This window comes from Pongo pygmaeus, chromosome 2 (genome assembly GCF_028885625.2).
Source record: "Pongo pygmaeus isolate AG05252 chromosome 2, NHGRI_mPonPyg2-v2.0_pri, whole genome shotgun sequence".
Taxonomy (NCBI): domain Eukaryota; kingdom Metazoa; phylum Chordata; class Mammalia; order Primates; family Hominidae; genus Pongo; species Pongo pygmaeus.
The window spans coordinates 150,909,660-150,932,236 of record NC_085930.1 but is presented as its reverse complement, the minus strand read 5'-3'; the positions used below and the strand labels follow the sequence as shown (position 1 = coordinate 150,932,236).

The 22,577-nt window shown below is 42.9% G+C and overlaps 1 protein-coding gene across 1 annotated transcript in view; it reads left to right on the top strand.

Annotated features, from left to right (window-relative positions):
• The first annotated feature begins 13,947 nt into the window (after positions 1–13,947).
• Positions 13,948–22,577, top strand: part of GK5 (glycerol kinase 5) — a 74,193-nt gene continuing 65,563 nt past the window's right edge. The window contains exon 1 of the mRNA XM_054480207.1: positions 13,948–14,280. Coding sequence (XP_054336182.1) covers positions 14,134–14,280 — 147 coding nt within the window. The 5' untranslated portion in view covers positions 13,948–14,133. The remainder of the gene's footprint in view (positions 14,281–22,577) is intronic.

Here is a 22,577-nt window from a genome sequence, read left to right as displayed (position 1 = left end):
GAGCCATAAAAAGATCATTAGCACTCAAGAGTGTTATTTAGATGAACAGGAAGCTCATGAAAATATTTTTCTCCTTCACTAAAATAAAACACACAATTAAAAACAAACTGATTTTATAATTACTTGTAATTCAATCATCTGAAGCCCAGCATGTGAATTACTTTGTCATAGTTCCTAATATCCTATTAAGTTTTAATCATACTAAATCATGTCAGGCCATCTGTGTTGAAGATTCTCTCTGACCACTGGTAATGTTCTTCCCTATTTATCATGCCTGACGTTTGAATATATAATAAATAAATAGGTGCATATAAATGGAATATGATCTTTATCTTTTTTTTCTTTTTCTTTTTTTTGAGATGGAGTTTCGCTCTTATTGCCCAGGCTGGAGTGCAATGACATGATCTCAGCTCAGCACAACCTCCACCTCCTGGCTTCAAGTGATTCTCCTGCCTCAGCCTCCCAAGTAGCTGGGATTACAGGCATGTGCCACCATGCCCGGCTAATTTTGTATTTTTAGTAGAGACAGGGTTTCTCCATGTTGATCAGGCTGGTCTTGAACTCCTGACCTTGTGATCCGCCCTCCTCGGCCTCCCAAAGTGCTAGGATTATAGGTGTGAGCCACCATACCCGGCCTTGGAATAAGATCTTTTTACCTTCAACCAAAAATGTTTTTTCTTATTATCTTTATTTTAACAAGCATGATTTTTCTTAATACTACATTAAGATAATATATCTAAAAGAGGGAGAGTTTTAGGTGATGATTACACCTAAATGTTTACATGTAAATTACACCTAAATGTTAAATGTAAATGATTACACCTCAAATGTTAAAAATGAAATTATAGCCGGGCGTGTTGGCCTACGCCTGTAATCCCAGCACTTTGTGAGGCTGAGGCAGGCAGATCACCTGAGGTCAGGAGTTCAAGACCAGCCTGGCCAACATGGCAAAACCCCGTTTCTACTAAAAAATACAAAAAATAGCCAGGTGTGGTGGCTGGCACCTGTAATCCCAACTACTTGGGAGGCTGAGGCAGGAGAATCACTTGAACCTGGGAGGCAGAGGTTGCAGTGAGCCAAGATCTCGCCATTGCACTCCAGCCTGGGTGACAGAGCAAGACTCCATCTAAAAAAAAAAAAGAAAGAAATTATCAGTTAGTTTATCCTCATTATTCTTTGATTCTCCGTTTGCGAATTAGTCTGTTAATAACATTTATTTGTAACCCCCAAATGTACAGTGTAATGTTTCCCATTAAAAAAAAAATACTTGTAGTGTTTTCAGGGTAATTTGTGGACATGTATAGAGTTGTGAAAAATCTGAGTCACTCAACATGCATGTTCCCAGCTGAGCTCAAATAAGATGATCTTTGCCTTCCTGTTTCAGTTCTCCCAATGTAAACTGGTGTCCTTTTCAGTGTCTGTTGAGAGCCACATTTTTCACATTTTGATGCTTTTTGTTGGTGATTTCACTGTTTAAAATAGTTCCAAGTGTAGTACTAAAATGTTCATCAGTGTTCCTAAGCATAAGAAGGCTATGTCATTGTAGGAGAGAATATGTGTTAGATAAGCTTTGTTCAGGGCAGATACTAGGTTCAATGCTAATTAACCAACTATGTATTAAATAGGATGTCTTTAAGCAGGAACACATATAATACAAGGTTGTGTATTGATCAATTCAAGAAAATGTGACCAGAGGCCTGCAGGAAGCTAACCCTGTATTTCCTCTAGGAAAAATGGTTCAATATTTGCTAATTCTGGGTTGCCAGTGATGTTACAGAACATAACTACGTGTGAGTAATGAGAATCGAGTATAATTCTCTGTTTTTTTTTGAGACGAGGTTTTCTCTTAATGCCCAGGCTGGAGTGCAATAGTGCGATCTCTGCTCACTGCAACCTCTGCCTCCTGGGTTCAAGCAATTCTTCCACCTCAGCCTCCCAAGTAGTGGGGATTACAGGTTCATGCCACCACGCCTGGCTAATTTTTGTATTTTTAGTAGAGATGGGGTTTTGCCATGTTGCCCAGGCTGGTCTCAAACTCCTGACCTCAGGTGATCCACCTGCCACAGCCTCCCAAAGTGTTGGGATTATAGGCATAAGACACCATGCCCGGCTGAGTATGATTCTTTCATAGTAGTAATTTATAGTAATAAAGCATGATGGAGAGCTAGAGCTAGAATTTGTGAAATATAGTCTGTACTAAGTATATTTTAAAGTGGGGCTTTTTTTCCTTGACAGGATAAAATCTGAACATACCTACTAAATGTCCTCATTGCTGGTTGGGCATGGTGGCTCATGCCTGTAATCCTAGCACTTTGGGAAGCCAAGTCAGGAGGATTGCTTGAGCCCAGGAGTTTGAGAGCATCCTGGGCAACACAGCGAGACTTGTCTCTACAAAAAATAATTTTTAAAAGTTACTCAGGTGTGGCGGTGTGCACCTATTGTCCTAGCTACTTGGGAGACTGAGGCAGGAGGATTGCTTGAGCCCACGACTTGGAGGTTGCAGTGCGCTATGATCGTGGATGTTGCCACTGCACACCAGCTTAGGCAACAGAGCAAGACCGTGTATCTAAAATAAATAATAAATAAATAAATGTGGCTGGGTATGGTGGCTCACACCTGTAATCCCAGCACTTTGGGAGGCCAAGGAGGGCAGATGGCTTGAGTCCAGGAGTTTGAGACCAGCCTGGGCAACATGGCAAAACCCCACTCTACAAAAAAAAAATACAAAAATTAGCTGGGCATGGTGGCACATGCCTGTAGTCCCAGCTACTCTGGAGGCTGATGTGGGAGGATCACCTGAGCCCAGGAAGCAGAGGTTGCAGTGAGCTGAGATTGTGACACTGCACTCCATCCTGGGTGACAGAGTGAGACCTTGTCTCAAAAAAAAAAAAAAAGGAATAAATGTCTGGGTTGCTAACAACCATCTCAAGTACTTTATTATGCTTAGCTTTACATAAAAGTATCATTAGGGTCAAAGTCCCTAGGTCCACACATCCTGCCTGAATGTTATCAGAACTAAGAGCTCATTTAAATTCAGCCTGGAAACTGCAACTTTTTCAGATGCGCTGTATTAAAATTATGGATTAATCTTTTATTTCTTTTTTTTTTTTTAAGACAGGGTCTTGCTCTGTCACTCAGGATGGAGCACAGTAGCACGATCTTGGCTCACTGCAACCTCTGCCTCCTGAGTTTCAGTGATTCTCATGTCTCAGCCTCCTGAGTAGCTGGGATTACAGGCGTTTGCCACCATGCCCTGCTAATTTTTGTATTTTTAGTAGAGATGGGGTTTCACCATGTTGGCCACGCTGGTCTCAAACTCCTGACCTCAGGTAATCCACCCGCCTCAGCCTCCCAAAGTGCTGGGATTACAGGCATAAGCCACCATGGCTAGTCCAGATCAATCTTTTCAACTCCAGAATTCTGAGTTTTATATATGCAGATGACATCACCTTATGCTCACTGTAAAGAGTTGAGTCCTATGTGCATAGAGGGCTTCTTGGAGTGGTGATGGAAACATTATTTATCTTGGTGGGGATAGGATGGTTACATGGTTGTATACATTTGTCGAAACTCATAACTGTACATTTCAATAAATCTGACCTTAAAATGAAAACAATCCCATTTGAGAAGAAACTTTATGTCGATAGAGGTTAAGCAATGTGTGGGGAAGAGTTTTCTTAGGCAAAAGGCTAAGATAGTATTCTTTACTATTAAAAATATACCTTGGGCCGGGCACAGTGGCTCATGCCTGTAATCTTAGCACTTTGAGAGGCTGAGGTGGGTGGATCATTTGAGGTCAGGAGATCGAGACCATCCTGGTTAACACGGTGAAACCCTGTCTCTACTAAAAAAAAAAATACAAAAAATTAGCTGGGCATGGTGGCATGCACCTGTAGTCCCAGCTACTCAAGAGGCTGAGGCAGGAGAATCACTTGAACCCAGGAGGTGGAGGTTGCAGTGAGCCAAGATCATGCCACTGCACTGCACGCCAGCCTGGGTGACAGAGTGAGACTCTTCCTCAAAAAAAAAAAAAAAAAATATGTATATATATATACACACACACATACATACATACACACATACACACCTTGAGCCTGGGCAATATAGGGAGACACTGTCTCTACAAAAAAGAAAAATATTAGCTGGGCACAGTAGTGCACATGTGTAGTACCAGCTATTTGGGGGACTGAGGTGGGAGAATTACTTAAGCTCAGGAGGTTGAGGTTGCAGTGAGCTATGACTGTACTACTGCATTCCAGTCTGGGTAACAGAGCAAGACCCTGTCGCAAAAAGAAAAAAAAAAAAAAAAAAGATGTTCAAATAGATCTTGAATCTAGTAACTTCTCTTATTTTTTGCATTTTCTTCTGTATAATCTTTCTTTTTTTCTTCTTTCTTTCTTTCTTTTTTCTTTTTTGAGATGGAGTTTCGCTCTTGTTGCCCAGGATGGAGTGCAATGATGTGATCTCGGCTCACCACAACTTCTGCCTCCCGGGTTCAAGTGATTCTCCTGCCTCAGCCTCCCGAGTAGCTGGGATTACAGGCATGCGCCACCGTGCCCGGCTAGTTTTGTATTTTTAGTAGAGACGAGGTTTCTCCATGTTGGTCAGGCTGCTCTCAAACTCCTGACCTCAGGTGATCTGCCTGCCTTGGCCTCCCAAAGTGCTGGGATTACAGGTGAGCCACTGCTCCTGGCCTTGTATAATCTTTCTTTACCTTGGATTTTAATTGCCTTATACAAACATTTTCCTCAAAAAATAAAGTTTTATCTGTATCCATGTATTCACAAATGTTTTCAGCCAAACTCTAACGTGGTTTAACTCTTAATCCACAGAACTCACTCACTTGAGATGTTACAATGTCCCTAGTTAAGGAAAAGGCATCTGACCATAAGTAAAACATAGCGACTGAGATGAGACGACGGATGCTCTTCTTAGGCAGTGGCCTCTTTAGAACTTTCCAGGCCTTGGCTGTTCATAAACATAAAAAGTGACTCCACAAAACCTGTGCCCCAAGTGGCTCCTTCCTGCCCACGACCTGCACAGATCGGTAAGTGAATGAATGAAAAGATTTCCTGTCACTCAATACACTTCAGGAGGGGAGAATTTAAGAGAGGGAGGAAGAAGCCTGCTCATGTTTCTGACACTGGATGCCTCTTAAGGGCACGGAGATGGGCAGATAATTGACCAGGTGTGGCTTTGTGACTATGGTTTCCCTGGATTAAATGGTAACCCTTTCCAAGGCTCCCTGCAGCTTAGCCATGGGGACGCCATCACTTCCCCCAGACCCGCTTAAGATTTAGGCAGGCAAGTCGCTACTCAGCTCTCTCCGGGAAGGCTGGAAAAAGCCAGCCTCGGACACAGTGGCATCTGTGCTGTCAAGTTTGCACAAACATATCTGGGTCAGAGGGTAAGTCCTCATTGTTTACCTCTGGAAACACTGGATGTTTCAGCCCCTCTGAAGAACTACTGTATAGGGGAAAAGATCCTGCTTTCATCATGTACTGTCTGTGCAGCCTTGAGGGGTTATTCCCTACTGTAACAACACAGTGACCCTCATTGGGTTCTGGGAGAATTAAGTAAGAGAACATACAGGATTGTACGTGTAAGGACAAACGCAGTATTAGGCACAGCAGTCACTCACATGACTTCTTTCTCTCTGATAGAAAATTCATACTCCCTTTCATGCTTTGGTTTCTAGGAAGCATGAGGAACTCAGTGTTTATTCATTTGATTTATGAAGTAATTTCCTTTAGTCTAGGTTTTCTGGTATTGTTATTTTACTTTTCAATTTCCAATTCTCCCTTTGATTTCGGTCTGACTCAAAGTCCTCTTTTATCTTCAGATCTTGATGAACGTGGGTCCTGAGAATTTGAAGTTTCTGGGTCTCATTCCTTCTGGTTTGACTGCTTCAGGAAGTGAATGGGCTTAACAGCAAGACAGGCTAGGACTTCAGTGAAGAAGGGTGTTCAAGGCCAGCCTTCAAGGCTAGGACTGTTCAGTGGTGAGGAATGGGCCTGGATTGAGTCTTTAGGGAATTAGCCTGCTGAAAGAGGTGGTGCCAAGGAAGGAAGCCAGTGTTTTTTTTGTTGTTGTTGTTTGTTTGTTTTGAGACAGAGTCTTGCTGTGTCACTGTGTCACCCAGGCTGTAATGCAGTGGCACGATCTTGGCTCACCGCAACCTCCACCTCCTGGGTTCAAGCGATTCTCCTGCCTCAGCCTCTCAAGTAGCTGGGACTACAGGTGCACACCACCACACCTGGCCAATTTTTGTATTTTTAGTAGAGACGGGGTTTCACTGTGTTGGCCAGGCTGGTCTTAAACTCCTGACCTCGTGATCCACCTGCCTTGGCTTCCCAAAGTGGTGGGATTACAGGCGTGAGCCACCGCACCCGGCCTGGAAGCCAGTGTTTACAACTGTAATACTCAAGAGTTGTTGTGGAAAGTAAAAAGTTCCTCTTCAAAGTTTCCCTTCTTGTTAGAGGATAATAATAATAATAAATGTTAGAAATAATAGTTTCTCTTAAAGACTAACTTTCTTCAAAACCTTCTTGCTTTTTCTTAATAACTCTTTGTTAAGCCCTGTCCTATGTAGCTGTTAGACATAAGGGAATAAGTATATTCTATGTCCTTGTACTTTAACCAAGATATTTGTGCTGGACGTGCTCACAGGCATGTCCCAGCTCTCAGCCTAGGCCCCTTCCTTATTTGGGAATATTATTACTTTTCTAAGTCCCTTTTAAGCAACTTCCTCTTTTCCTCTGTTCTCCATTGCTTTTACCTATTTACAAAAGTTTTTAAGCTGTTAGCCAATTGGGTTCAGTTTAGATTGTGAGTTTTGGCTCCAACCAACAGAGATCAGACACAGCAGTAAGGACCCAATGCGTAAGGAATAAATATGTCTGCCTTTCCTTTGTTCATTGTGCTCTCATGGCAGGATTGCTAAGGGGCAGCACCCTTTCTGCAGAAAGTAAAATTACTTTGCTGAGGAAACTTTTGTCTAAATGTTGATTTTTCCTTGCGGTACCGAAAAACAAACATTTTACATGTAAGAGTTGTCAAGGGAGGACAGAGAGTCTTAGCAGGTATCACACTCCAGGGGCTTCAGAATGGTGAGTGGGGAGTTCTGGTACTCAGAGTGGGTACATGGCAGCCTTCCAGACCACAACATGGGGATCCAGGAGAGGGAGTCCAGGCCTTAGAAAAGGATGAATTTCTGAGGAGTATATAAGTGGGGGGAAAAATTAAGGTTTTACAGCACCTGAAGCTTGTAAAAGTTGGGGAACCCCCTTTAAGGAAACAAACAAACAAACAGAAATATTTCACTTTTCAAATGCTTTAAAGCATAGACTGTGAACAGTTTGCTAGGGCTCTTCTCAGGGCCTTGGCAGGGGTCCATGCCAGGGAGGGGCCTGAAGCTTAAGCTTCATTAACTCCACAGCTCATCTACCTCTGTCTTGCAGAGGGGTCTGGGCTCCAGACAGTCAAATCAGGAAACTGAGACTGTGGTCCACTCCAAAAGAGGCAGGGCTCATAAAACAAGGGTTAAGAAAAAGGAGGTGCTTAATGTTCATGTGGTTATTCAGGGAAGCTAGCTCAACCCCAGGCCTTCTGTTCAGGTTGGATGGTCTGCATTGGTGGTCACATTACAATGTGCCCAGCATAGTGCAGAGATTAGGAAGGGCCCAGTGCCTTCTGTGTCTTGTGGCCAAGTCAGGCAGAAGATGAGGTCTGGTAGGGACTTGTACATATTTGTTTGTTTATTCAGTCATTGAATACTTTTCCTTCCTTCCTTCCTTCCCTTTCCTTTCCTTTTCTTTTCTTCCTTTCTTTCTCTCCTTCTTCTCTCTTCTCTTCTCCTTTCTTTCTTCCTTCCTTCCCTTCTTTTCTCCTTCCTTCCTTCCCTGCTTCCTTTCTTCCTCTCTCTTTCTCTCTTTCTTTCTTTCTGACAGTCTCACTCTATCACCCAGGCTGGAGTGCAGTGGTGCGATCTTGGCTCACTGCAACCTCTGCCTCCCGGGTTCAAGTGATTCTTATGCCTCAGCCTCCCACTTAGCTGGGATTATAGGCATAGGCCACCATGCCCAGCTAATTTTTGTATATTTGGTAGAGATGAGGTCTTGCCATGTTGGGCAGGCTGGTCTTGAACTCCTGGCCTCAAGTGATCCACCTGCCTTGGCCTCCCAAACTGCTGGGATTACAGGGGTGAGCCACCGCACTCGGGCAAGTCATTGAATACTTTCTGTGCCTTGAGGAAAAAAGACTAAGGCCCCATCCCTGCTCTCAAGGAGTTCACTGTCTAAAACCAGCAACTGACACCAAAACATGATGTAGCCAGAGTCCCCAAAGGAAGTTACTTGCAGAACCCAAGAGCCTCTAGGAAGACTAGTGAAGAGGAGGTTGGGATGATGACTAGGCCCTAAAACATTGGTAGGAGCACTTGCAGCTTCTGAAAGGAGTAGGTTGACCAACTGTTCCAGCTTGACCTACCAACTCCTGATTTTAACAGTGGAAGTCCTGTGTTCCAAGAGATTCCTCAGTCAAGGGAAAACTGGGATTGTTGGTCACCCTAGGAGGAAGGGACACTGACTAGTTTCTTTGGAGGAAGGAGGGCATTGAGGTCACTGGGTTCAGTCCTGAGGCACCATTCATTTCCCTTTGGGGTGTGACAGGGAATGATGACCTTCACATGATTTCTGATCCAGCCCTGAGGAGCTGCAATCAAATTTCTTGAGAGTGTGGGAGGCTGGTACGAGGATTTGTAATCCTGGGCCTGCTTAAGAGGGTAATGTGTAAGAAGTGGCAGTGGTGGAGAAGGAGCCTGGGAGAGCAGCCCAGCCAAGAATCTAAGATGTAGCAGCTGGGTCAGATGAAAGATAAGGCCACCAGGTAATGCAGCACACAGCAGCAGTGGCCTCTGAATCAATAACAAGGGACTACCCCAAAGAAAGGAAATCAGTACATCGAAGAGCTATCTGCATTCCCATGTTTATTGCAGCACTATTCACAATAACCAACATTTGGAAGCAACCTAGGTGTCCATTAACAGATGAAATGGATAAAGAAAATATGGTATTACACATAATGGAGTACTACTCAGCCATTAAAAAAATGAGATCCTGTCATTTACAACAACTTGGATGGAAATGGAGGTCATTATGTTAGGTGAAATAAGCCAGGCACAGAAAGACAAACTTCACATGTTCTCAGTTATTTGTGGGAGCTACACATTAAAATAATTGAACTCATGGAGATAGACAGTAGAAGGATGGTTACCAGGGGCTGGGAAGGGTAGTGGACAGGGGTGATGGGTAGGGCCGGGGGAAGTGGGGATAGCTAATAGGTACAAAAAAAAATAGAAGGAATAATAAGATCTAGTATTTGATAGCACGACAGGGGATCTGTAGTTAAAAATCACATTTTTTTAATTTCAATAGCTTTTGGGGTACAAGTGGTTTTGGGTTACATGGATGAATTATATAGTGGTGAATTCTGACATTTTAGTGCACCAGTCACCTGAGTAGTGTACATTGTACCCAATAGGTAGCTTCTTATCACACACCCCCATCCCACTCTCCCATTTCTGGGTCTCCAAAGTCCGTTATATGACTTTGTGTACCTTTGTGTACTTAGCTCCTACTTCTTTGGTTTTCCATTCCTGGGTTAATTCACTTAGAATAATGGCCTCCAGCTCCAACCAAGTTGCTGTAAGACATTATTTCATTCCTTTAATGGTTGAGTAGTATTCCATAGTGTGTGTGTGTGTATATGTATATATATATATATATATATGTATATACACACCACATTTTCTTTATTCACCCATTAGTTGATGGGCACTTAGGTTGGTTCCATATCTTTGCAATTGTGAATTGTGCCATAATAAATATATTTGTGTAGGTGTATTTTTCATACAATGACTTATTTTCTTTTGGGTAGATACCCAGTAGTGGGATTGCTGGATCAAATGGTAGATCTACTTTTAGCTCTTTTAAGGAATCTCCACACTGTTTTTCATAGAGGCTGTATTAATTTACATTCCCAACAGCAGTCTGTGTTCCCCTTTCACCACATTCACACCAACGTCGACTATTTTTTGATAGTCAATTTAGTTGTACATTTAAAAATAAGAGTATAATTTGATTGTTGCAACACAAAGGATAAACGCTTGACATAAAGGATACCCTATTTACCTTGATGTGATTATCATGCCTGTATCAAAATATCTCATGTAACCCAAAAATATATACACCTACTATGTATCCATAAAATTTTTTAAAAATTAAGAAAAAAGAATGACCTTTGACCAGCTATCAAAGGCCTTAGAAGCCTCTGAGCCCTGTGCCTTGTTTCCCATATACTCCTTTCCCTTAGAGAAGAGCAGGGTTAGAGGTGCTGACAGAGAACAAAGAAAGTGGGAGAAACAGGTATCTCTTTGTTCCCCCAGGCCTCTCCTACTCAAAAGTGAAATAAGATCTTGATTTTTATCTGAGATCTTATGTTTGCTTTACCCAACACCCAGCACCTGAAGTTATGTGCAAAATTTTGCGTGTATAAGCATCTTCTTGGGAAGATAGTGTTCATTATGGCCTCAAAATTGTTCAAGATCTGAAAACAATTTGAGAAACACTAGATTAAGTGGTTTCTAAGGCCCCTGTTTTCAAATTCTATGTTTTGATAATACTCAATATAATTTATTTGAATTTATAAAAAGGATCATTAAGGAAGTGTCAGGTTTCAAGAAGCCAAGAAATATCACTTTGAGAAATATACTAAATATTAACATCAGGTAATACAAAGCCATTTTCTCTGTTGTGAATGGGGAACTGATATGGTTACTATTATGTGTGAACTTGGCTAGGCTAGTTAGACACACTGTATGCCCAGCTGTTCGGTCAAAACCAGTCTAGGTGTTGTTGTGAAGGTATTTCTTAGAAATAATTAACATTTAAATTGGTAGACTTTGAGTAAAGCAGATCACCCTCCATAACCTGGGTGAGTCTCATACAATCGGTTTTAAGCTTTAAGAACAAAGACAGTTTTCCCAAAGAAGGAAGTCTCCTCAAAACTGCAACATGGAAACTCTTCTTGAGTTTCCAGCCTGCTAGCCTGCCCCACAAATATCCAGGACTTGCCAGCCCTCACAATCATATGAAGTAATTCCTGAAAATAATAAACCTCTCTTTCTCTTTCTCTCTATCCTATTGTTTCTATTTCTCTGAAGAACCCTGACAAGTACTGGACCCATTACTCATTTATTTGGAATTACAGTAATTCCACACACACACACACACACACACACACACACACACACACACGACCAAAATGGTCAGCACTGGTGAAGGCAGGCAGTCCTTGAGGCCACTTGGAACAAATCAGTACTGTTGAACAGGGTACAAAGAAAAAAAAATACTCTTCCAGGTATATGTTCCAAGCTTCACGTTGTATGGCCAAAGAGCCAATTTTGTCAAATTGTCTGAAAGCAAGTTGATTAACAGGACAATTTGGCCAAAAGAATGACCTGGCCCTGCGCAGTGGCTCACGCTTGCAATCCCAGCACTTTGGGAGGCCGTGGCGGGCGGATCACGAGGTCAAGAGATCCAGACCATCCTGGCTAACATGGTGAAACCCCGTCTCTACTAAAAATACAAAAATTAGCTGGGCATGGTGGCGAGGGCCTGTAGTCCCAGCTACTTGGGAGACTGAAGCAGGAGAATCGCTTGAATCCGGGAGGCGGAGGTTGCAGTGAGCCGAGATCGCAGCACTGCACTCCAGCCTGGGCAAACAAGGGCAAAACTCCGTCTCAAAAAAGAAGAAGAAGAAGAAAAGAATGATTTGGCTGGGCACAATGGCTCACACCCATAATCCCAGCACTTTGGGAGACAAAGGTGGGAGGATCACTTGAGGCCAGGAGCTCAAGACCAGCCTGGCCAATATGGTGAAACAGAGTCTCTACAAAAAAATGCAAAAACTAGGCGGGCGTGGTGGTTGTAGTCCCAGCTACATGGGAGGCTAAGGCAGTTGGATCGCCTGAGCCCGGGAGGTCGAGGCTGCAGTGAGCTGAGATGGCGCCATAGCACTCCAGCCTGGGTGACAGAGCAAGACCCTGTCTAAAAAAAGTTTTGATTCAAAATGAGTATGTATGTATGTATGTATGTATGTATGTATATATGTATTTATTTTGAGGCAGAGTCTTGCTCTGTCGCCCAGGCTGAAGTGCAGTGGCATGATCTCGGCTCACTGCAACCTCTGCCTCCCGGGTTCAAGTAATTCTCCTGCCTCAGCCTCCCCAGTAGCTGGGATTGCAGGAGCCCGCTACCACGCCCGGCTAATTTTTGTATTTTTGTAGAGACGGGGTTTCACCATGTTGCCCAGGCTGCTCTCAAACTCCTGACCTCAAGTGATCCGCCTGCCTCGGCCTCCGAAAGTGCTGGGATTACAGTCGTGAGCCCCCGCGCCCAGCCAAAATGATTATCTTTTACCTTTTAATTGATATACCAGTTGGCACTGTTAAACGTTTTCACACAAAACATATATTCATATGTTTGCTAATTTTACAAAAAGAAGATAAGGAATATTTTCAGGCCCCGGCTTCACAGATTGCTAGTGGCAGTGGAGAGGTGGGTGGCGCAGGTGGAACCACCTCCCCACTCCTTGCAGATCAGGACCCTCCCCGGGACAGCTCCGGGCCCAGAAACCTAAGCCGCAAGAATCTCGAAATTTCCACAGGACGCCTTGTTCCTTTTGGCCAAGTGTGTGGATGAGCCCATCCCCTTGGGCAACAACAAAAGGTAAATGGCCTCTGTGAGGCTTTCAGATTGCAAAAAAAGCAACCGCTGGAGTGGAGCGTGATGGTCAAAGCAGCCACCTTAAGCTTTCTCCTTTCTTTCCCACTAGAGGGCTGGGAAAAGTCTTCCTTGCGTTGTATTTCATTTAGCAAATGTTTACCGCTTTGTATTGTGTGCAAACTTTACCAGGTTTTCTGGGAAGAGAAGTCGTGGGGAACTCTGTTTGTTAATACATATTAATACTTTTGGCCAAATTTTGAATTTTTTATGTCACTTGTTTTATTTCATTTTTGAAAAACAGCACTTTATTTCATTTAACTCTAGCATATTCAATGGCTGTGCATTTAATAATACTGAAATAAAGTCGCACCCAAAATGTTAGCAAAAAAATGGAAACTATATATGGTAGTGACCTCTACAAATGTTTTAAGCTTGAAAAATTCTGCACGAACGCAGAGACACAGGTTAGTCTGCCAAAGTTACTCAGAGATAAAAATTTCTCCAGCCCTCAAGTCATAATCATGGTTGAGAAATGAATAAATGTGCCTTATGGCACCTCGAAACTTTTTGAGATTTTTATATAAACTAGCCTATACTTCTCTCCTTACGATTAGCATATGGGGTAGCTATTTTTCTTTAATAGAGATTCTTCAAATGTAGCTAGGGTTAAGAGAAACGCAGGCGCTGCCTCTCAGGAAGCTGGAGACGCAAAAGAAAAAATTAAGAGTTAAGGGCCGCCGGGCTCGGTGGCTCACGCCTGCAATCGCAGCAATTTGGGAAGCCGAGGCGAGCGGATCACGAGATCATGAGATCGAGACCAGCCTGATCAACATGGTGAAACCCCTTCTCTACTAAATATACAAAAATGAGCCGGGCGTGGTGGAGCGCGCCTGTAATCCCAGCTACTCGGGAGGCTGAGGCGAGAGAATCGCTTGAACCCGGGAGGCGGAGGTTGCAGTGAGCCGAGATCACGCCACGGCACTCCAGCCGGGGCGACAGAGTGAGACTCCGTCTCAAAAAAAAAAAACAAGAGTTAAGGGCCAAGTCAATCCAACCGCGGCCAGCGACTGGAGGCTGAGCATGGCTGGGGATCTCGGGCTCCAGAGCACGGCGCAAACCCGCTCACTTCCACCCTCCCCGCGCGGCCGCCGGCGCGCACCCGTGACGTCACGGCGTCGGGGTGGAGCCCGCGGCAGGGGCCGAGCCTCTCTAGGCTCTCCGGCTGAGCCGGGTTGGGGGCCGGGTTGGGGGCGGCTGCCCAGCGCGGCGACCTGGGACTCTGGAGCATCGGGATTTATAGCGCGCCCTCTGGGGAGGCGGCTGTAGCGGAGAGGCGTGCGGGATCGGGATGTCGGGGCTGCTCACGGACCCGGAGCAGAGAGCGCAGGAGCCGCGGCACCCCGGCTTCGTGCTGGGGCTGGATGTGGGCAGTTCTGTGATCCGCTGCCACGTCTATGACCGGGCGGCGCGGGTCTGCGGCTCCAGCGTGCAGAAGGTGACTTGGGGGCGGGCGTGGGGCGCGGGTCTGACTGGGTTTCGCTGAGTCCCGGGGTCCGGCCTCGGGAGGCGAGCGGGCAGGCCCCACCTACCGTCCTGGACGCCACCACCTGCAGCACCCGCGGGCCCCGGGGCCAGAACGGCGCGCCCGGACCGGCTGAGTCTTCGCGTTCCCTCCCTCGGCTGGGTTGAATCCCGCGCGCCTTTCCTGTCCAGGCTGAGGGTGCCAGGGGCCCGGTGTATGACCTGGGCCGCTCGCTCGCCTCTTGCCACCTGGGGAGCCACCTGTCCGGCCTTACCTGGATGGGACTGAGGTGACTCGCCGGACGGGACTGGGCAGGCTGTGCACATCCAGCCAGAGGGTGGTTTGTGAGTTGCTTGGTTCTTCCTGCACTTCCTTGATAGATCTCCCGCTACATCTTTATTTACATTTTAATTTTTCAAAACTTTTTTTCTTTTTTCTTTATTATATCCTTTGGACTTGTGCCTCAATAGCTTTTCGTATCTTTGTAGAATTTAAGTTTATTCTCTATTCTTCACTTGTCATCATTATTAACTACTACTCCACAAAATGCTGGTTTCTTACGTGAGCAACTGATTGCCGTGGATATTAGAGGTATTGGGCAAGTTTTGAAGGCTGTGTAGTCATCACTTTTCTATTTTCCATCTTTGAGAATTCATAAAATTCTTTACTTCCCCTCGTTTGAGAGACCTGCCAAGTCATTGGTTGGTTGTTAGTAAAGCCTTGAACTGTTGATAATATTGGTCAGCAACCAACAAATTGATATCCTTCTGTTCTCATATTAATGAAGTGTTGATTTATACGTAATTGTCAATGCACCAAAAATAATATTTATTTGTTATGGTGTTCTTATTGTTGTTCCTTTTTTTCTTTTGAGACAGGGTCTCACTTTGTCACCCAGGCTGGAGTGCAGTGGTGTGATCTCGGCTCACTGCAGCTTTGACCTCCTGGGCTCAAGTGATCCTTCCACCTCAGCCCCCCAAGTAGCTGGGACTACAGGCAAGGGGCCACCATGCCTGGCTAAATTTGTATTTTTTAATAGAGATGGGATTTGCCATGTTGCCCAGGCTGGTCTGGAATTCCTGGGCTCTAATAATTCACCCGCCTCGGCCTCCCAAAGTGCCAAGATTACAGGCGTGAGCCACTGCGGCCAGCCTGTTATGGTGTTCTTATTTTCTCTTCCCAGTACCAACATCTTTTTATGTTAGAAATTTGAGGGAGGGCCGGAGCCATCAGTTACCTAACCATTCCCAGCAGCACTGTATTCCCCCTTGTTCTCAGTGTCCCATTCTTCTTCCCACCACCTTAGAGGTGTTTTTCTTTGTAGCACTTGCCCAGGAGCAGGTCCAGCTAGAGTGCCAGTGAGTAGTGACTGCTTTGAGCATTTGTTCTGGGAAAACATCAGACTTCCATTAAGTTTTTTTTTTTTCTTTTGAGACGGAGTCTCGCTCTGTCACCCAGGCTGGAGTGCAATGGCATGATCTCGGCTCACTGCAACCTCCGCCTCCTAGATTCAAGCAATTCTCCTGCCTCAGCCTCCTGAGTAGCTGGGATTACAGGCACCCACCATCATGCCTGGCTAATTTTTGTATTTTTGTAGAGACAGGGTTTCGCCATGTTGGCCAGGCTGGTCTTGAACTCTTGACCTCAGGTGAACCGCCTGCATCAGCCTCCCAGAGCACTGGGATTACAGGCGTGAGCCACTGCGCCCGGCCTCCATTCAGGTTTCAGGACCAAGACAGTGGAACGGGAACTGTAGCAGCTCCCTGGTCCCTTCTCTGGCTAGCTGTGTGGGAACACTGCCCACCCACCCACACACTATCCCTATCCCAGCCTGAAAGGAAAAATGAAAGGCAGACACCACCCTTCAGTGACTGGGTACTCATTACCTTTCTAAGAGTATTTATCACAAACATGATACTTTTTAAAGTCTCCCTTATAATTCTAGACACAAAGTACTTTTAAGCACTGTTTTTTTTTTTGTTTTTGCTTTTCTTTTAAGGAATTGAAATATTTGGAACCAAAGGAAGAAATAAATTACCAGAAAGTGCAAAGTTTCACAGTTAATATATAATTTGGGGCAGATCATTAGTTTTTTTAGGAATGAAGTGAGGAATCTCAAAGATGGATCAAGATTGCTGTGAGTGGCAGGAGGCCAGGAAGGTTTGCACAGACTCTAAACTGTGGAAAATGTGTCTGGATAAAAGAAAGATATGAGTAAATAAAAATACAAAAAGAATGCCTGCTCTTCCCGGATAAAGCACAGTGGTAGATTAAGAAATGTGCAGCAATGCCTCTCTGTGTGGTAGGAGTTTATAGCAGTACTGCTTAAAGTGTAGTTACAGGGCTGCTGGGATTGAGATAATAAAAGAAAACTAAGCATTTAGGAACTTGTTTAGCAACTTAGCAGAATAATTTTATGTCTATTGACTCTAGTAATGAAACATTTGGGATTTTATTTTGTATGCCTTTTTTTTTTTTCTGGAAACTTTATAAAAATTATTGTTATTTTTAGAGACAGATTCTAACTGTGTCCCCCAGGTGGCCTGATCACAGTTCACTGCAACGTTGAACTCCTGGGCTCAAGCAATCCTCCAGCCTCAGCCTCCTGTAGCTCTGCGATTACAGGCACAAGTTACTGCACTAGGACTAGAAACTTAATTGTATCTTAAAAATTGCTGGTCCACAATGAATATAATTTTTTTTTTTTTGAGATGGCGTCTCGCACTGTCACCCAGGCTGGAGTGCAGTGACCGATCTCGGTTCACTGCAAGCTCTGCCTCCTGGGTTCACGCCATTCTCCTGCCTCAGCCTTCTAAGTAGCTGGGACTACAGGCGCCCGCCACCAAGCCTGGCTAATTTTTTGTATTTTTCATAGAGATGGGGTTTCACCGTGTTAGCCAGGATGGTCTCGATATCCTGACCTGGTGATCCACCCGCCTCGGCCTCCCAAAGTGCTGGGATTACAGGCGTGAGCCACTGCGCCCGGCCAATGAATAGAAATTTTTTAAAAAAACAATTAGCAACTGGTCCTTTACTGCAGATAATTTGAGTTTTTTGGGAACAAGGATCTTGTCGGTCTACATTGCTGCTTAGTACCTGGTTTATTACCTCATCGTTACAGAATAAATAATTGAATTGCAGTTAAAATGTTAGGAATTCATGGAGCTCTATGACTTAGACACAGAACTTGATTGTGTTTATTCTGTCAAGTGGAAATTACACCTCTTGTAATATTCCAATGGAAAGAATGTATAATAGAAACCTAAAACCTCTTAGTGTATGATTTGATTGATACTGGGAAAGAAATTTTTAAAAAAGAAAAAAAAAAGAGATTCCCTTTTGTAGACAAGAACAAAATAGGCTGTGAGAAGACGTCAATCTTACTTCTTATGGCCTTTATTTTTAAATGTTTAACAGTAGAGATACATTTTTAGCTTTTTTCTGTAATTTGTATTTTTTGAAAAATCTTTCTTAGGGACTCAAATATACGAATTAACTACTAGAAGAATATTTTGTGTTGGAAACTCCACATATGAACATTTGATATTTTGGTTTGAAAAATGGAGAATATTTATCATGTTCCCCAGTGGAACATCATGCCATTATGAGAAACTATAAAAAATGATAATGTCTTGGTTGGAAGAACAGGACAGAAAGGTCACTCCAAAGAGTAATACTGTGTACTCTCTGTACATGCTTGAAAAACAGACCAGGTGGTTGTTGTCTTTTTTTTTAATAAAAAATTTTCTTTTAACTTTTATTATATTCTTGATCTAATTTTGGTTTGGTTCTCCTGTAAAAGAACAGATTTCACTACTGCAACTTGTTTGGGGATGGTATGTGACATCCTGATTGGTAAAGTGGGGGGAAGTGACCCTGAGTCAAGTCTGAAGGTTTATAGCCTTGAAGCAATGATATCCACATTGAGTTTTCTGGGGTAAGAAAGTGTTTCTTCTAGTTAAACTATTACAGTCTGTAGTCATAAAAGCCTTGCCTAGAAAGGGCAGAAGTATTAATTGACAGAAGGAGAATAGATTGTGTTAAATCTGTTTTTTTGATGAGCTCACTGGGGAATAAGAGATTCTTTTTCCACATCACCTTGTGTAACACTTATACTCCCCATATTGTCACTGTTTCCTCAGAGTTCCTTTTTCTTTATTTTGGCCTTTTCATACTACATGTTAGAAATTTTCCTTACCTAGTGATCTTGATTGGTTATCTGCATTTTTTTGGTACCATGCCTTGCCCTGGCACTTAGGTATATCTGTCATTTGCAAGTACAGAACTCTGGTTCAACCCCTCCAGAAATAAATCTCTTACTTTCTCTTTCTGCCAGGTTAGGGAGGGGCAGTGATCTGGCTGGAGGAAAGGAATTGGGGCTCCTTATAAAGACTTTGAACCAGTCCTACGTACAACCCCATCTGGCATCCCAGCTTTCAGAGGAACCTCTAATTTCCAGAGTTCCACCCTAGAATCTCTGCCCTTTGCTTACGGGCATCACTCTCATAGTTCACTCATATGTTCATTCATATATTCACTTTATATTTATGGACTATCTAAGAAACTGTAAGCACTTCTAGATGCTGGGGATAAAATGAACTAAGGAAACACATTCCCTGCCCTCTAGGAGCTCACATTCTGAGGAGAAAGGTAGAGGTGACCTGACTCTGGTCTTATAGGCCATTATAAGGAATAATGGTTTTACTCTTGAGTGAAATGGGAGCCAGGGTGAGTAGAGATGCAGTGTAATCTGAGCAGGCAGTGAGGTATTGGCATTTCCTCCTCTGTCCTAAGCCATGTACCACCTGCCCACTCACTGTTCGTATTAAAAACATTTGTTGCCGGGTGCAGTGGCTGACGCCTGTAATCCTAGCACTTTGGGAGGCTGAGGCGGGTGGATCACGAGGTTAAGAGATCAAGACCATCCTGGCTAACGCAGTGAAACCCCGTCTCTACTAAAAATACAAAAAATTAGCCAGGCGTGGTGGCGGGCACCTGTAGTCCCAGCTATTCGGGAGGCTGAGGCAGGAGAATAGCGTGAACCCGGGAGGTGGAGCTTGCAGTGAGCCGACATTGCGCCACTGCTCTCCAGCCTGGGCAACACAGCGAGACTCCGTCTCAAAAAAAAAAATTTTATTAAAATCTGGTCTGATCCTATTTGCTCTTCTCTTTGTCCTTGTGCATTTAAACCTTGTTAATGTTTTCCTTTTAATAGACTGGGAGGAATTGGAGATGCATGCATATGTTTAAGCCATCATTTTAACTTGAAGCCATAGATTTTTATGAAATTTGTTTACTGATTGATTGATTGATTGATTGATTGAGACAGTCTCCCTCTGTCTCCCAGGCTGCAGTGCAGTGGCGTGGCCACTGTTCACTGTATCCTCTACCTCCTGGACTCAGGTGATCCTCCCACTTCAGACTCCTGAGTAGCTGGAACTACAGGTGTGGGCCATTACACCCTTTTTGTATTTTTGTAGAGATGGGGTTTTGCCATGTTGTTCAGGCTGATCTTGAACTCCTGGGCTCAAGCGATTCTCCTGCCTCGGCCTCCCAAAGTACTGGATTACAGGCCACTGCATCCAGCCTACAAAATTTATTTTATTTTTTAAGTTAAAGTAAAATAGACTTTTGGTGTATAGTTATGTGAACTTTAGGACATGTGTAGAAGTAATCCCCAAGCTCCCTTGTGTTACTTTATTGTAGTCACATCTCGCCGCTCACCTAACCTCTACTAACCACTGATCTGTTTTCCATGACACAGTCTTGTCTTTTTGAGAATGTCATATAAATGGAATCATACAGCAAGTAGCCTTTTGAGACTGGATTTTTTTCAGCATAATGCCTTTGAGATTTGTCCATATTGTTATGTATATTACTTGTTTATTCTTTTTTATTTCTGAGTAGTATCTATTATATGGATGTACTACATTCATTCACCTGTTGAAGTACATTTAGGTGGTTTCTGGTTTCTGGTGATCATGAATAGAGCTGCTATAAACATTAGTGTACAGATTTTAAAGGGAACATTAAAAAACTTTGAACCAGTCCCGTGTACAACCTTATAGGGTAAATTTCTCTAGGGTAAATACCTAGGAGTGGGATTGCTAGGTTATATGGTAAGTGAATGTTTATCTTAGCAAGAAATTCAGAGTGGCCATACCATTTTGCATTCTCACCAACAATGTATCAGAGTTCCAGTTGTTCCACATCCTCATCAATACTTGGTATCATTAGTTTTTAAAACTTTACTTATTTGATTTGACTTGCATTTCTCTAATGGCTAATGATGCTGAATATCTATCTTCATGTACATATTTGTAATCCACATGTTTTCTTTGGTGGAGTGCTTGAAGTCTTTTGCCCGTTTTTAAATTGAGTTCTTTGTTTTCTTACTGTCGAGTTTTGAAATTTTTTATATATTCTGGATATTAGTCATGTGCTGGATATGTGATTTGCACATATTTTCTACCAGTCTGTACTTTTGTCTTTTTATTTTCTTAACAGTATCTTTTGCAGAACAAATGTTTTTAACTTTGATGAAGTCCAATTTATCAATTTTTTGTTATATGAATTATACTTTTGGCGTTCTAAGGACTCTTTGCCTAACCCCAAGTCACAAGAATTTTCTCTTGTGTTTTCTTCTAAACATTTTACAGTTTTACATTTTACATTTAGATCTTGATCCATTTTGAGTTAATTTTTGTAAGTTGCAAAGTTTGGGTTGAGGTTGATTTTTTTTTTTTTGAGATGGAGCCTTGCTCTGTCGCCCAGGCTGGAGTGCAGTGGTTCGATCTCAGCTCGCTGCAACCTCTGCCTCCTGGGTTCAAGCAACTCTCCTGCCTCAGCCTCACGAGTAGCTGGGACTACAGGTACCACTGCCACACCCGGCTATTTTTTTTTTTTTTTTAATTTTAGTAGAGACGGAGTTTCACCGCATTGCCCAAGCTGGTTGCGAACTCCTGATCTCAGACAATATGCCCGCCTCAGCCTCCCAAAGTGCTGGGATTACAGGCGTGAGCCACCATGCCTGGCCTGATTTTTTTTTTTTTTTTTTTTTGCATATGGATGTCCAATTGTTACACCACCATTTGTTGAAAAAACTATCTTTTCTCCATGGAATTGCCCCTGTACTTTTGTTGAAAATCAACTAGTCATATTTGTGTGAGTCTATTTCTAGACTCTCTATTCTGTTCCATTGATCTATGTGTCAGTTTTTATGCCAATAGCATACTATTTTGATTACTGTAGCTTTATAGTAAGTCTTGAAATTGGGTAGTGTGCCTCTAACTTTATTCTTTTTTTTCCTCTCTGACTTTATTCTTTTTCAACGTTGTTTTGGCTATTTTAGTTTTTTTGCCTTATATAAATTTTAGAATCTACAAAAAATACTATTGGGATTTTGTTATAGAAATCTGGGATGGTGGTTCTTTTAGCACACTGTAAATGTTGAGCCATTTATTTCTGGCTTTCTTGGTTCTGATGAGAAATCCACAGTCATTTAAATTTTTGTTCTGTAAATGTGAAATGTCTGGTTTCAAACTTTTTGCTTTTAGTTTTCAGCATTTTAATTATGATATCTGGGTGTGTAATGCTTTGGGTTCATTCTGGTAAAGGTTTCCTGAGCCTCTTGAATATATAGGTTTCACTGAACTTGGGCAGCTTTTAGCACTGTTACTTCCCTCAAGTAATTTTTTTTCCTGTTCTGTACCCTTTCTTTTCTTCTTTGGAGACCCCTGATTAAAGAAATATTAGACCTTTTGCTATGTCCCTGGGGCTTTGTTCTTCTTTTTCCTCCAATCTTTTTTCTTTCTGTTGCGCAGATAATTTCTATTGGTCTGTCTTCAAGTTTATTAATTTTCTTCTATCTCCCTTCTGCTATTGAGCCCATCCAGTAAGTTTTAAATTTTGACCAGTACATTTTTCAATTCTAAAACTTTTCTTTTTTATGTCTTTTATGACTTTCTTTTTTCTTTCTTTTTAAAATGGGATATATTTAAGGCATTCTTCATGATGTCTTGATATACTGACCTTGATATACACATATGTGGTTAAATGATTACTGCAGTTACCGTTGCTGAGACTGACTGTCTTTCTATTTGTTGCAAGTGTATTCACTCCTCTTGGAGTATTTTCATAATAGCTGCTTTAGACTGTTTATCAGATATCTGTGTCATCTTGGCATTGGCATTTCTTGATTATCTTTTCCAATGTGAGTTTTTTCTGGTTCTTCATATACCTTGTAGTTTTGGATTGTATCCAAGAAATTT